General features: G+C 37.9%; 1 protein-coding gene and 1 pseudogene across 1 annotated transcript in view; one reads left to right on the top strand and one right to left on the bottom strand.

Annotated features, from left to right (window-relative positions):
• The first annotated feature begins 703 nt into the window (after positions 1-703).
• The window catches only part of LOC144647375 (putative ATP-dependent RNA helicase DDX52), a 30906-nt gene continuing 14677 nt past the window's right edge, over positions 704-16932 (top strand). Inside the window, exons 1-6 of the mRNA XM_078507178.1 lie at positions 704-816; positions 1024-1255; positions 1898-2022; positions 7585-7673; positions 14491-14587; positions 14871-14951. Of these exons, the coding sequence (XP_078363304.1) occupies positions 727-816; positions 1024-1255; positions 1898-2022; positions 7585-7673; positions 14491-14587; positions 14871-14951 (714 nt within the window). The 5' untranslated portion in view covers positions 704-726. The remainder of the gene's footprint in view (positions 817-1023; positions 1256-1897; positions 2023-7584; positions 7674-14490; positions 14588-14870; positions 14952-16932) is intronic.
• On the bottom strand, positions 9398-14164 carry LOC144645920 (uncharacterized; annotated as a pseudogene).

Below are 16932 nucleotides of genomic sequence, written 5' to 3'. Positions count from 1 at the left end.
AAATTAATATGTATCTGTGCCACTGATCGTGTATTGTAAGAATGTAAGTTATCGTTGGGGTAGTATCGTCGTGTACCGGTTAACCAACTACGTCATTATCGTAAACAATTCTCCGAACGATTTTGTGTCTTTTGTCGGTAGCACAATTATGTAATTATTGTAATTAGGGAAAATTTGTATAAAGGTGACGATTTGACCGTAACGGAAATGAAAGTCAACTAGACTCTTCCACACCTTTATATTAAAGCCAAACTTTCTACTTACCCTGTGACAGTGACGGAAGTCAACTCTGTTTTCCAAATTTATTACTTAATATATTAAACCCCTTAAAACCTAGAGCTTATAGCAACAGACTCTGTGACACTCGTTACATGAGTTTTCCTGGGGGGCCAAATTCGCGAGGCTGGACTAAATCGGGGAAACCAAATCCGCTAGCAGATTTGGCCCGGGAGACCATGTCCGCTAGGACACCGGCCCCGCGGTGCGGGCTCAGTCAGTCCTCAGGGACAGGATTTCTTCTCAACCGGCTCCGGTTGCCTTTAATAAGTGCTGGGAAATGATCTAGTTTGGGGTGAAAGCGCGAGCTGAAAATTTACAGAAACAAGTCTTATGCGCTCCAACTCAGTGTTGACGACCCCGTGAAAGTTTAGTAGACGCTACATGAAAGATACATGACGTATGGATCGTCCAAGTCGATACCGCTGACTGTAAATATTTTTTTCCAATATGGTGGACACTTTTGATCTTTTCAGACGACTAAGTGTAGGAGCGAAATTCAATAAGAGGAAATTTCTCAGTGACCCAGAGAACGTTAAGGTAAGTTATAGTGAGATCTATTTGTATAAACTGTATGTGATTTGAATGCTAATGATAAAGAATTATCTGTTACTTTATAACACAACACTTAACACTAAACTCGCGTGGTTCCAGATTTCCGCGGATTCTAAGGTTGTTGAATCCCCTTTTTTTCTCCAGCGCCTTAAACAAAGTTTTCTAAGTTAAAGTTTTAAAATTTGTCGACAGGCATCTGCTAAGTGTGCCCTAGATTCTGTGAATGCTGCTCATGCACTTGACTTTTTTGGAACTTTGGGAGAAACAGAAGGCTCGCCAAGCCGAATCAAAGCTGAGACTTCAAAGGATGCTCATCTACTGGGTCTTGATAAACCCTTTAAGACAAAGAGTAGGAAATTAGAAGGAGAAGAAACTTCAGAAATTAGAAGAAAGAAGAAAAAAAGAAAAAGAGACACAATTGAAGGTGAAGCATATTACTGGTACATTAATTTTAATGTAAAACTTTCCTAATGTGGGTTTCATCCTCATAATGCAGGTATTAGCGGCCATCACAGGGGTTGACCCCTGGGCCATGGCATGTACTAAAACCCGAAACAACGAAACAAAACCACCGAAACGACCGAAACGAAACCGCCGAAACAACCGAAACGGCCGAAACGAGCGAAACGAAACGAAATCGTCGAAACAAGCAAAACCCATTACAATTATTGAGAGCTAACCGTAAACAGGCTAATCACAGTGCATAGTAGGCTAACCTAAGTGAAAAATAGGCTAACCGGAGTGTGTAGTAGGCTAACAAGAGTGTATAGTAGGCTAACCGGAGTGTATAGTGGACTAAACGGAGTGTATAGTCTGGCAAGTGGCGAAAATCTTGAAGTTTTGCTTGTTTCGGTAATTTTGTTTCGTTTCGGCCGTTTCGGTTGTTTCGGCGGTTTTGTTTCGCTCATTTCGGTGGTTTCAGTCGTTTCGTTTCGGTGGTTTCCTTTTGTTGTTTCGGGTTTTAGTACATGCCCTGGGCCACCCACGGGCAATGTCACAATGTCACAAGCAGTATTGAGTCCTTGCGTTTGAAATGACAATATAACATATACATTTTTGTCAATAGATGAATATGGTCATGGAAGAGTACCACTGTCAGATTCAAAGGTTAAAATTTTTGCATCTGAAAATTTCAACGATGGAGATAAGAAGCTCTCATCTGAAAGGATCACTGAGCTTCATCAAGAAAAAGTAGGTTTGATATCATAAACATACTGTTATTAGAACCTACATAGAAAAAAGAAAACATGGAGATATCATTTAGTTATAGAACCAGGTTTTACTACCATGAGTCAATATCCAGGGATGTAGCTAAGAAAACATGTCTCATCAACAAGCCCAGCTGGCTTGTCTGGCCTTGGCAGCTTTAAAACTTTACGTAAGTTCTCTTTCAGCCGGTGAAATTAGCTGGCAACCAGCCCTTAGCGACATCCCTGAATATCACACAGTTCAAGATTGCAAAAATCCCAAATTTCATTTTGCAGAATAAACTATACATGAAAGTACTGTATGATCAGTAGATTTTAATTGAATGAACACATCCTAGGTTTTCATCATGCAAATGCAAATTGGGTGAATGGATGAATGACCAACTGACAGGCTTGCTGTCTGTCTGAAGGCTGACTGACTGGAACTGTGCTTTTGTATTGAATTGTAGGAATATTAATATCTTCCTTTAACTATAATTTGCTTTCCTGAACCAGTTAAAGCCAAATTCATGACTGCTTTCTCCAACCAAAACTCAGCTACAAAACTAGACAATAAAAGTAATTATTAAAGTGCCTATCAACCCAAAACTTTTTTTCACTTCAACAGATCTCTGTATAATTCTGAGCGAAATGGTGAACATTTTTTTGATTTTGTCAAAAACCGGTTTTTTTTTATGAATTTTCAAAGTGGTGAGAAATCAAGATTCCAAAACCCATTACTGAGCCGAAGAACTAGCCCAAAGGGAATGGGTCAAGTGCAATTAGTGACGTAAAATCCGGACTTCAACAGGCATTGCGTGTTGTGACTTCCATCAGAGCTGGTTCTAGGAGTCGAAATAGTGCCTAAAAGATGTGTTGTTTTTGGATGTAGCAATATTTGAATGTTCATTCCATACCCTTTTACAGTAAAAGTGAGTCTGAAAAGCAAAAATGAAGGAAGAGGTGGATCAATTTTGTAAAATCAAAACGGCACTCATTATCGATCATTGGGAACCCACCGAGCAATTGACTGTGAGCTCCGAGCACTTCACGAAGACTTCACCAAATTTGCTGATGATTTGGTTCGGGGGCTAAAGGGAGATGAAATCGGCTTTTGTGTTATTCCTACCAAGCACGCTTGTTGTGCTTTAAGCGGCAAAGGTGCAGATAAACCTGAGAGTGAGCAAAGCAAACGAAAGCACAATGGACCATCCTATGTGTTTGCATGTTTCAGATATTTGTTGACATAGAAGACAAACATAGAAATCTAAAGTCGATTTGGCAAAAACTCTTGTTAATCGAAGTATTTCTATACACAGTGTATACAGAATACTATACTAAACAAACAAACATTTAAAGAAATAAGCGAACACAACCCTCCTTTAGAAACTGGACTTTTCATGAGATCATCTCTGTATCGAAACATCTTTACAAGTGTAACGAATCAACTTCGACTTGTATCAAAACGACTGTGAACCTCCTATCGCTGCCATGTCTGCTATGAAGCCAGAGTTAAGCGAACCTCCGAATCCTTGCTAGTACGCCTCCATTTTTGTCACTTCAGAATCAGAACTGAAGGAGAAACTGAAGTTGTTCGAAGCCATTTCTAAATCAATGCATATGCTGATAGCAAATGTCTGAAAATGTCCAAGAAAAAAATTGTCTTCGCTTTTGTTGTTTCTCTGTTATTGCTTTGTTTTCATCGTGGCTAATGTCCAGGTTTGACGTCACTTGTCCCAGTCTCCCTTCAACCTGGTCAAGGGCCAGACAAACCAAACTTCAAAAATTCATAAAAAATTCCGGTTTTGACCAAAAACAAAAATTTTTGCACCATTTTGCTCAGAACATAAGCAGAAACAATTTTTGGGTTAATAGGCACTTTAACTAATTAAGCAATGGGCTGAAGCATTGTAGAAGATTTAACATTCAAGCTAATTAGAGGCAACTTCATGAGCAACCAAACCGCTTAATTGCTGAGCTGACATTTCTTACGTTTTGATCTGTTGAATGAGAAATTTGCTTACAACAAGCATGTTTGTTGTTCTCAAACAAATTCTTTACACTATACCTAAACATAACTCTACAATATTATTAATATATACATGTCGTTCTTAGAGTTAGAGTAAAGGCCTTCACTATTTACACTGTCTCATGAGCAATATACAAGAATGATTAATTAAACTTGTGGTTGAATAAAATATTGTTCCGATCCCACACAAAGTCAATGCTGAATATCAATAATTAATCCTTGCGTCAGTTATCAAGTCAATTAACTTTTTTGGTGGTAATTAACTGCGCACGCAGTTCATGTTCTGCACATACTTTTTTTTTCTCAGTGACCAGACTGATGCCCCCTTCTTGGCCAGGCTCAGATCACACAATGTTTAAAAGATAGAAAACACTAATGGGAAATTTTCAAATGCTTTGGTCTTTAATAAGCATGTTTAGTGTGTGAGATGTCCAATTTTGAAGCGTTTTACTCAAAGAAAATGCTATTTTCATGCTTTGAAAGAAAAATATATTTCAGCGGGCTAGAATCTGTAACTAAATACCATTACATTGGTGTCAAAGAATGTGCTGACATGACAAGTTTCACTTTCCATCGGCTAGACATCAAGTCACGTAATGTTTGTCAAGCAATTAATTGGCTATCTTTCAAATCTTTGCGAATCCTTTGGTCTTTACTTAACAAATTTTTTGTGAAGTATACCCCTTTCAAGCGTGATCTATTTTTTTTTTTGTTTACAAGCAAAAGGAAGGAGAATAGCGGTTAAGTCGTTCCATCTCAAACCACATTCTTGTTAACTCTCAAGGGACTGTTTTAATTTCTCAAGGGAATATTTTAATTTCTCAAGGGATTACTTTCCGCTGTGGGTGATCACTTGCGATCTCCTAGAAAAAACTTGACTTGTCAAATTTACAAACGTTATATAACAATTTTAAAAGTGACATGTCAGCTTTCTTATCTCAACGCATGTGTGTCTGAAAGGCGATCTATAAAAAGCGTCGCACTAACAATGGATTGCGTAACTAACGCTAAAACACAAAAAAATAATCACTAGCACTTACATCGCTTAAAAATTACAAATGTCAAAAATAAACCATACCAAAAAAACTCGCTCTTTTCAAAGATATTATTGAAGTTAAAACAAATGCAAGAGATGGGGGCTTCTTTTAGCTTAGAAGCGGTTAAAAAATAGGCCAAATTTGGTTGCTACAAGCGCCATTTTGCAATGTTAATGATTAGCGCTTTGCAATCCGAGTCGATGTGACCTCGCATTGACAGCAATGTTGCATGAATCAGCTTTACAACATGCGATCGTATCTACGCAGTGCGAGTGGAATTTCAGTCAAAGACAGCAAAATTCTTTCGTATTTCATCTTCAAATATAATTCGATAGCTTTCACTGTATATATGGCTTTTGTTTAATCCTTCTTAAGCCCACGAAGAAGCTGTCTTGATATCCGACCCTCGCAGAGCCCAGACAAAACGCAGCTTGAGTGTATCGATTTGTTTACGCCGCAATGTTTTCTCCGACAGTAGTTGGAAATATCCGTATTTTTTCGTGCTTTTTTGTGGAGCAATCGTAACGATACGGCGTTGAACACATTGAACAGCGGTCTACCTATAACAATTCAAATATGGCGTCGCAAAACCAAGCGTCGAACGCATATTTTGCAGTTTCATTTGCTAATTTCGCTGCCGTAATCGACTGCCTCGAAAGGTCCTTGCAATTTTAAAGTATAGAATTATCAGATCTCGGTGAAATTTGCACTGTTTATTTGTGACCTTCCACGGGAAAACGTACATTAACGATTAACCGGTAAACGACTTATAATTAACGACGAACGGACGACTAGTAAACGACTTTCTGGAGCCTTTTAACGACTTGGCTAATGCTTTGAACGATCACGCCAAAAATGTAAACGCTTTTCATAAACATTTTAACGAATGACCTCGATTCTTTGAACCCTTTTCCAAATGATTTTAACGAATACCTTAACACTTTGTGGTAAACGACGAACGATTAACAGTAAACAACTACACTTAACAGTAAACGACTTACGATTAACAGTATCTTACGGTGTAAACGAATTATAAAATAATGTTGAGGACTATGTGTATAAATACCCGGTGCGGACGAGCCATTTTTGACAAAATTATATGGCTGCATTTCCTCCGAGAAGATAAGAAATTGTTAAACTACCGTAAAGATTCGATTTAGCGCCCTCCTTCCAATAAGCGCCCCCTTCCGAATAAGCGCCCCCCTTCGACTGTGTTTTTGTAAATAAGCGACCCTATTCCAATAAGCGCCCCCATTCTAATAAGCGTCCCCATTCTTAGAAGCGCACCTATTCTAATAAGCGCCCCTATTGTGGATAGAAGCCCTTTCTGAAGTAATCAACGTCGAAAAGATAAACTATGAACTTTTAAAAGTAACTGAACTTTCAACATTTTGTTACTGTAACAGTTTCTGTTATTGATAGTTATTTTAATATTTATTAAAGTTTTGTTGTGAACATTTGGTTGTTTCTCCAGAAAATAAATAAGCGCCCTGTCTCAAATAAGCGCCCTCCCTTGAGGTGCCAAAAGTAAATAAGCGCCCCGGGCGCTAAATCAAATCATTGCGGTAAACTGCAAAGCAACTGTAATGATAAGTTCGAAGAACAATGCACAGGATAAACCTTCGACCCATACTTAATGCAAAAAAGTCGGTATCTCGAATAGACTTTGATTTGGCTGTGTCATTGAAAGGATTTTAGAGAATGATATGAAGAAAAATTCCCTTCACAAACATGCCCTGACTTGTACCGCTTATGTCATTCAGTAGGCTAGGGAAATTTCTACTGTTGTAAAAACACCTTCAGAGTTCTTTTCAAATTTGATTTCATATTTGTTTCTATATCCATTTTTGGAATGTGTTATTCAGTGTTTGAATGAAACCTCAATACAACACTAGAATGCTGATTTAAAAAATTGTTTCGCCTCACACATGGTCAACAAGCGCATGGGAATTCGGCCAGAATTTGCATATAGCGGGCCAGAAGTTACATTTATTTAAACACCAAATACGTTTGTGTCATGGAATGTGCTTGTGTTTCAGCTTTCACTTTCACAAGGCATTGGTCACGACCAGCCACAATTACGCAATGTTTTAAAAGCTTTAAATCTGCTACAAATGGAAACTGAACAAATCCTTTGGTCTTAACCTACCATGTTAAGTGTGAAATGTTTGATTTTTTAGCATTATGTATTTTTCAAGCTGTGTCATCTGGAAGATTTCAGAAATCTGAAGGAAAACCTTGCCATATATTAAACCATTACAAATAGAAATCTTTGATGTACAATACACTGTACACCAGGCTTCTTGCAAGTAGTATATCCTTAACTGAATGCTTCATTGACTCTCAAGAGAAACAAGACTTATCTCATGATCACGAGATATCAGACGAGAGGTGGTAGAACTTAATTTGAGCGGTACTGCATTTGCCAATTTATACATAGTTCATTGAAAATATAAAAATACATGTACTTAAATCTGATTTCCAACTTTTTTGTCATCAGATGAATATTGCAAGGAGAGGAAACCACATATATGTCAAGGGCTCAGATATTCCTGATTTGGCAGAGAGTTTTTCTGATTTACAAGAGAGGTGAATAATGATTTCATGTATAGGGATCAACTGCCACTAGCCTTTCTTGCAGATGAGAGATAATTGTTGGTAGGTTGACAGAGGTGGCTGTATAAATGCTGTGCCATAAAAAAGAGGGCTGAATAAGTAGAAAAAAAGGCTATCCTTTTCTGTATTATTAGTTTTATTATTATTACTAGTGGTACCTATCGGTAGAAATGCCAACGAGTACAACGGGAGATCGAGAGAAGAAGGGAGGATAATTGTAAATGTTTGGCTGAAAGTGCGCTTTATGATTTTGGTCCGATCAATAAACATTGGGTGTTTTCTTTGAAAATCTTGAATGTATCCGGAATAAAATGCGATTTTGTGAAGGCTAAATGAGGAAAAAGTTCTAAAATAATACTGTGAAAGTAGTGAAGATTCAGTGAGAAATCTTCTAAACTCCATGTTTTTGAGAGTTTCAAGCCATCGTTGTTCGATGCCGCTATCGCTGCTGCATGCTGTTTTAGCTTTTTTTTTTAAGTCCTAAAGGTCTTAATCAAAGTTGCTATGACCCACTGAACTCGGAAAATAAATTACGAAACAAAAAGCAAACTTTTACAAAGATTTGCCAAAACAAATCATTTTAAACTTTCCACACTGCAGTTAAATCCACTCAACACGTAAGTATCCAACAAATTTGAGGTTCCATCTTTGTGGCCAAAGATGGAACAAGTTTATTTTATGTTACTACCACCGTTCCGAGAATAATTCATCACACGCAATGCGTGACGTCTCAAATCTCACGTAAACTGTTGTTGTTGAGACAGCTTTAAAGGAAAATTCAATGCCCGGTTGTCCGAGAAAAAAAAGCTAGACACTCCAGTAAAAAAAATGAAGTATAGGGCATTTATTTTATAAATTCGAGAAACGAAAAAAAAAACTCTAAATAGCTCTCTTCTGATCGATAAAATCCACAACATCAAATTCGTTTCCCTGTTGTTTTCATAGCCCGACCTAACTTAATTACGCATGCAAATTTGTATGACTTCGTAATTTTCGAAGCTTTGGAAATTTTGAAGCTTTGTAATGCATTTTTTACCTTCATCTTAAATGAAATTAAATTCTAAACAAAGTTTAATTTAAGTTTCTTTCGTATTTCAATCTCTAGTTCGGGAATTTTGGCTTTTTGGAGCGAACAGATTTGAAACCTCTTTGTTGTGTGACACGCATCCTGTCTGGAAATTTTAGTTGCCAATGCATCATGCACGTGCTAAACAAATTAGTAGCGCGCTGATTGGCCAAACTACAACAAAGTGTGCACGTGCTGAACAGATTCTGCTGAACGGATTGGCTAAAAACATCGGAAATTGTGTTTTCGACAACTTCCGCCTACATCCTAATATGGTCAAAAAAATATCACTGACGGAACCGGATTACACGAAAATCGGGCTGAAAGATTCTGAGATTTTTTCTGCATAGCCCTCACACTACGCACGGCTCTATATACTGTCGCCGAGACAGGCTCGCGTTTTCGCTCGCCTGTCTCGTTGGCAATTATTATTATTATTATTTATTATTATTATTTTTATCAATAATGATTTTGTTGCACACAAACAAAAGTCATGTGAAAATAAGCAAAATAAACCAACGTTTCGGTGTCTTCATGACGCCATTGTCAAGGTAAGTTTATAAAGATAACAAATTCTGCGAGTTCAACAAGTCAATACCCTAAATTTTCATAATAAGGCATGCGAGGCAAATTACAGATGAAATACTTTTGCAAGTATTGAATCTGATTGCATGTTAAGAGTTGGTTTGAGTTCTCTGATGAATAACATCTTGTGCACTAAGCAAACAAATTTATTTCTGCATTTCTTAAGAACATTAAAATGCCTCAGTAGGTCTTCAGGGACCATTCCGTGTTTGTCTTGATAGTGTTTATATATGGACAATGACTGTTGTTTATGTCCTTCCACACGTGTGTGTAAGTGTCCGCTCGTATAACCTACCTAATCCGCATCACACAAGTCACATTGAAAACGATACACAACGCGTTGTTGGTTGACGAACTGTGGCTTCATCTCTTGAACTTTAAGATCTTGGTCAATTTTACGGCTAACAAACACAGGTTGGACAGTTGTCTGCACCTTTAGGCTTAGGTCCTTGAGTTGTTCCTTGACATAATTTGCTGACTCTTGGTCTTTCAATGGTATGACCACTCAAACAATGGCTTTTGGTTCTTAAGACGTCCTCGAGGGCTGCTTGTCAGCAACTCTTGAATGGATGAAATTGTTCATGGTGGAATCAATAAGACATAGGGGTGTAACGATACATCGAACTATCGATGCATCGCAATTGGGAGTGTTCCGATAGTGATTCATCGATCGCAAATTTAACTATCAATAACAATCGCGATAGTTTCATTAACTATCAATAGTTACAATTAGCTGTAAATGAGTGGATTTGAATTCTGGAGGCAACGAAGCTAAAACGCGCGGTGCATGTTTGCTTATTATTCGTACGTCTTATGAGACCATTACATGAGTGGATCTGCAAGTAACGAGCTAAAACGTTGGGTGCATGTTCGCTTATTACTCGTACATCTTTTCAGAGCAGTAAATGAGTGGATCTGCAAGTAACGAAGCTAAAAATGGCAGTGTAGCTAGCCTCGGTAGGTAGCGGTTCACTTGATAATTGCTGTCAAAAACAATCTCGACAACCCTCTGTGATTGGCTACTTCCCTGACAGGAAATTGACAACGTCTCGCGCTTTAAGGCGCGAAATGTGTTTCTTCAGAGGATTCTTTCACGTAATACCCGAGGCAGTGCAGGTTTATACTTTTAGAAATCGAGGGAAAAGTGTGCTGTATATATACGTGCTTTACTGTCACCATCAAACCGGGGAGATCGAAGATTAGAATTTGGAGAGGCAAATGGCAATCGCTTAGCGACGTGAGTTTATCGCAGTCGATTTTGGCATTTTTGAACACAGAAGGCATGATCTGACCACGAGGAGTTCGCCCTTGTTGTTTGTTGATGGACGCATTACAAGAAAACTTTAGAACGGAATTTCCGATGGTTTTTTTTTTTTCGCTTGTCTGGTTTTGTTGCAAGAGAAGAACATAGGATTCCGATGTTGACAAATCTAGCCGCTCTGTCTGCAACGAAATTCCTTATTACAAATCTACACGCCAAGCCGCGGGTTATAAACTGGCATTCAATACTTCAAATCTTGGAAAAGGGATAGTGGACGAACCTTTCATTCAGTTGATCTTGATGTTTCTTGTGTTGGAATTCCGGTAAAACGCATATTAATAAGGTGAGCAAATTATCTGATTAAAGAATAAAAAGTGTTTATTTCCATGGCGATGGCCGGCGTATTTGAGTGGCCCACTTTACGAAGTTTTCCCGATTTTCGTTGGCCTTTTTATATCTAAAAAGTGTTCTTTGGTTTCCGATTGACTATTAATATAGTAGTGGCCGGGAGAACAGACGTTAATGATGCTGACAGCTGGAAAAATTTCTTCCCGCGAAAACTATGTTTTAGCGCTAAATGTTCGCACTGCTTTTGATTTTTAATACCGCGGAAAAATTCGCTGAGAAGTTGAGTTCAAAAATCTATTTGTTGCTTTAATACAGGAAAATTAACTCACGGCATCCCTTAGGTAGAAAGTTTTAGGATAAAACAATTTCATGACATGCGTTTGTTTGGCCGCGAGCTCTCGCTTGACGTGGTTGCAGAGAAATACACTTTGAAGAACTTCATTGCGCTTTGTGGAGAGAAGTTAGCTCAAAACTGCGTAGAACTTCTGTATTTGGAACTACAAGCGAATATTTGAGCTTCAAGATGATAATATTTTTTCATTTTTAATCGACACTCGTTGCTGTGCAAAAAGCAATGCAAAACGCCAAATCATTCGCAGCCGTGTTAATTTCATTTCGCTTCGCTCTGCCAAATTGACCTTGGATAAGCCATATCTTTGAGAACAATTAGAATACTTCTGTTTTGGCTGGTTTAAACTTTTAGATGTGCATCAAACTATTTTTAACTTGCTGTAAATAAAAACAGGCCGGATTGCAAATTTAGCCGTCATGTAGTCACGAAATTAAACGCTATCTTCGCACTGCGCTATTATGGCTGCAAGTGATGGCTGAAAAGTTTGGAGTTTTCGGTCTTTTATTACTTGCTGTAAAAGGTTATCTTGGAAAGTTTGAAAAGAAATTATTTGAACTATATAAACACATTCTTTCAACCTCCATTCTTTCTGTTTTGGGAAGTTAAACGCGGCCAATTTACACGTCAAGTTTATTTTATATGAGAAATTCGATACTCCATCTTCTCCCTTGAATCGAAAACTTTTTTGGGTGCGATAAACGTGGTACATGTACGTTTAATTTTCTAAAAATATAGCCACGTACGGATTTTATCCGTACAATTCAACGTTTATTATCCGTAAGTCTCACACTTGTCATTTAAGCCGTAAAGGCAGGAACTGAAATCACAGTAAACAACCCGCATTCAGTCTGCATAGTTTTTGACTTCTATTTGCGAAAAGTGTTATCCGAACACATTATTAAAGAGAATTAATTTTATCAATTTACGTAAACTAGATTTTCAACCGAATAAAGCGTGCGCTAAGTAATAGTAATTGGACTGAGTGGAGTACAATTCAGGGAGTAATGGGGCGAGTCATTTCGAAATCGGCCGAGCGCGCAGCGCAGGCCGATTTGAAATTACGAGCACGATTACTCTCTGAATTGTACGACACAAGGTCCAATTACTAATTAATCGTGTCAATAACAAAATTCGAGGTAAGGAAGTCTTTAGGAACCTTTTCTGTGAGGAAAAGTCAAAGGTAAATTCAGTTGGTTGCACAAAAAGTTAGAAAACAGCAAGAAAAAACCCATTCAAATGCGCATGATTGACGCGCGGATGGCGTAGGTGTCCAATTACAGGTATCCAATTTGAAGTTGCTCAAATTGGATACCTGTAATTGGACACCCACGTGATCGCGCGCCGATTACGCGACAAATAGGTGCGCGCAGAACCAATCAAAAACGAGAATTTTGTTATAGATACGATTATGTACTGAATCCCATTCACACAGTTCTCTCTCGGACTTCTCGACTTAAATTTGCATACTGGTTTTGTTGACAACGCACCGTATTTATAATCTTGTTATCTAATAAAAGAAAACGTTCGTTGTCAATGAATTGCCGGTTTATTTCTAAGGAAATAACGTTAATACGCCACACTTTTCTTTTTCCATTTTCCGACTGAAAATTATGAATTTTGATCCAAATGTTTTGAGTAAATCAGACTTTGTTGCGATTATCGAAGTTGTTGATTTCATTTTAATTAGGTTTCGTCTCCGTCTGAAATCCGTGAAAAACAAACCCAAACCACCGGCCGGCTAGTTCACTAGTAGTTGTGGAAAGCAACTAAATATTTTCCTTGTGTATTTAAAATGAAAACAGGTCTTTTAAACATAAACTCCGAATCGAATAATACCAATTAATCTGTTCTATTTTCGACGAACGCGGGAGACACGGGAATGGCCAGAATCGTGAATGGCAAATTCGCGCCGTTTGTCACGGTGAAGCCGATTTCCCTTCATTCTAGTTTCGTTGCGAATTTTAGCAACGTCAATTCCGAAGAATAAATCGTTCTTATTCCAGTTTTGATTTCTGAAGGCTATGAAGTATTTTTCGTTGTGGGAAAAACTCTTTTGAACACATCGACGAAATGCCTCTCTTGTTCTCTGTTGTCGTTTCTTGGCTTTCTGTTCGTTGTTTCAAAATCTGTACTGTATAACAAGCCATAAAAGCAAACTTCATGGACGTCGCTTGTCTCCAGGGCCTTATTCGCGTTCAAAATGGTGGTTTGAATATTAACTCCACCCCCTCTAAGAGAAAGAAATGATTACAACGCTATAAAGTCACTAATTACAATACTATCGCAGTAGTATAAATAGTGTCACAACTATCGCAATAGTATTGCAATAGTTATTCGACTATCGCAATAGGCAAATAACATTATTGTCCCCAATAGTCACTCCTAATAAGATGTTGTGGGTATTTCAATCGTGAGAAAACTTTCTTTAAACGATCACACTCATTAGAAAAATACACCCAAGAGGAAGATAGCTGGTGTGCGCAATCAAGCATGGTAGTCAGTAAACTCCCTTTGTAACGATTGTCTACATGGCTTTGGTAGTGAGAGTAGTAGACCTGTGTTTGTTGGTTTCACATAGACCTTGGTTTCAACACGAGGCGCGCGGTTGAGTGCTGTGTGCCAAGGAAAGGGAGCATGCTGTTCTTTTCTATCTCCATGGTGAACTTGACTGAGGTGTGGACGCTGTTAAGGGTGTGAAGAAAGTCAGTTGCTGTTGTTAAGTCATGCATTACAGTAAGCGTGTCATTGACATACCTACGATAGAAAGAGGGGAGCTTTCCAGCGCACTCAAGGTTATCTTCTATGGAGGACATGAAAACATTAGCTAAAAGGGGCCCGAATGGGGACCCCACAGCAACCCCATCAGTCTGTTATTATTATTATTATTATTATTATTATTATTATTATTATTGTTATTACTATATCTAGGGTTTAGACTTACATTGTATTTTCTGCTTTCTTTGGTTGGTTATGCCATCACTGACTATTGTGCTGATTTAATAGAACACAATTATCTTGCTTCACATTCGGGTGTCTGATTATATTCAAGATTTAAAAAGGGCATCTCGTTATATTTATCTTACTCTACTCTGGCACCCATAACACAAACTAAAAGTCCTATTATTATTATCATGATATTATTATTTATTACTTTCCCAATTGTTATATTTTTGTGCAGATATAAACTTGCCCCTTACATGATAGAGAATGTCACTAAGAGGGGTTATCAGAGTCCAACTCCAATTCAGATGCAGGCTATACCACTTATGATCAATGTAAGTACATCTCAGACAATGCCAGATTTCCTCTATGGCTGGGGGCTGCAGGGAATCATGGTAGTTGTATTCATCAAACCAAGCGCAAGACTTTAAGCAACGATGAATACAGCTACTGTGATTCCCTGTAGGCGTGCGCCATAGAGGGAATCAAGCATTAATTTTGGTCTTTCCATGTAGTTAAATATGTGTGATTAGTTTTTTTCATGGCTTTATCCTAGAGGGGGTGAATTTTCTTATATATTGGATAAATTAATCATTATTCTGCGTTTTTCATGAACAGAAAAGAGAAGTGTTATGCTGTGCTCCTACTGGATCTGGAAAAACTGCAGCCTTTATTTTACCAATTCTTTATCATTTGAAGGTAATAATAGGCCCTTAGCAAAACACGGTCATGTGACCTTGTCAATCATAAAAATAGGGGCTAGTGCAAAATAATTACCAGAAATGAAAAAACATAATGAAATTAGTAAGGTTGCCAACTTTGAGACTGCTGCTGTTTGAGCATGATATTTTATAGTGGTTTGGAAGTTTCAAGAATTTAAAGGATTTGTATGCTGGATGACAAGGCTTGCCATCCAGAAATTGTTTCCTTACAAATCCTTTAAATTTTTCAAACTTTCAAACCACTATAAATATCACATTTAAGCATAAACAGTTTTATAATTGGAAACCTTACTAATTTCATTACCGTAAACACCGCAGATAAGCCGCACCCTGAATTTAGCAACACAAATTTTGGAAATAAAGTTTTTTGGAAGTAAATCAAAGAAAATCCAAAGTGGAGTCTTCGGGAGTCTTCTTCATCAAGCGTAAACTCACTAAACATTGAAACGGAAATTGCTTTCAGTCTTACCCTCAATTTTAGCTCTTAAATATAATGAACACCAACTTTGACATATAGTTGATCTTTTTCTGGTATTTGTTGACAGGTATTCCTTCATTAAACACAGTACTGTTTTTCCATGGATTTTTGTGTGACAACAATATAGAGGATAATACATGGTTGCGCGATAGCTCACGAGTGTGCGCAGCGAACGAGTGAGATATCGGTTTTGGACACGAGAAGATAAATTTAATAATTATATCCAAGCAACCATGTATTATTCTGTTTATTATATAAACCTACTCAGTAATTACAGTGTTTTTGACTATTTTCTGAAGATTTCCGACCATTTTCCGAAAATTTTCAAAATGTTGTCCGAAGGCCGTACGAATATTTCCGAACATTTTCCAAACTTTTCCAAAAGTTTCTGAAGATTACCGAAGATTGCCGAGGAAGATCTGAAGATGTTTCGACTTAATATCGATAAACTTTAGCATATTGAGCATTAACAGTTTAAAGTATTATTAATTTGCATACTTTTCCATGAAAGTGTCCATTCACGAAAAATGTTCGGCACCTTTTTCAAATGTTCCCGCAGATAAGCCACACCCTCGATTTCGAACGAAGATTTTTGGTAAAAAGGTGCAGCTCATCTGCGGGTTTTTGCGGTATGTTTTTTTTTTTTCATTTCTGCACTAGCCCCTCTTTTTATGATTGACATTGAGACGTGACTGGGCTCTGTTCTGTTTAGCCATCTACAGTTAAGCAATGTCATGAAATATATAAATGATAAGTGCAATTGCGGCCATACTACTGAAAACCTGAAAAAAAATTCAGGCTCTGAGAAATGTGTGAAATAAATGAATGTGTGTCCAGCATATAAGTATTTCATTGCTACTGCTGGACACACATTCATTTATTTCACATATACCGGTACTTGGGCCGAGTATCATGTACACCTCACATAAAGGGCTTACCCATATACGACCGCTCTCATGTGGCTTTGATAGCTCAGTGGTAGAGCATTGCACTGGCAACGCAAAGGTCGTGGGTTCGACTCCGGTCGGTATAAAACGCAGACCATGCAGACTGCAGACTGCAGACCGTGCAGACCGTGCAGACGGTGCAGACCGTGCAGACTGAGTAATTTTTTTTTCTTCTTTTTTTACATAATTGTGTTTCACAAAACTTTTCACAAACGGTTTCCGAAGTTCGTTTGAAATTCGCGAAGTACGCTACGAACTTTAGGGGGAATTTCATTATGTAGTTGTCAATCAAATTACGAACTTCGAAACGAAATTGTGAATTTCACGTGCAGCGAAGTTGAAAGGTTGAGGAGTTCGCAAGTTGAGAAGAAGTTCGTCCAGTTTGTTTAATTTGGTGAAATGAATCCGTTCACGGTACAAGGAAAGGCAATTTCAAGCCCAGGAAGGCAGGAAATCATCTAAAGTTGGCTTCAAGGTCAAGGATTATTTTATTTAGCTTCCAGCTTGTTGAGTTTTCTTCTACTGTCAGAAAG

The sequence above is a fragment of the Oculina patagonica genome, chromosome 3 (genome assembly GCF_052425735.1).
Source record: "Oculina patagonica isolate OP01 chromosome 3, crgOcupat, whole genome shotgun sequence".
NCBI classification, from domain to species: Eukaryota; Metazoa; Cnidaria; class Anthozoa; order Scleractinia; family Oculinidae; genus Oculina; species Oculina patagonica.
Note: the sequence above shows the minus strand (reverse complement) of the source record. Positions and strands in the feature narration are given on the sequence as shown.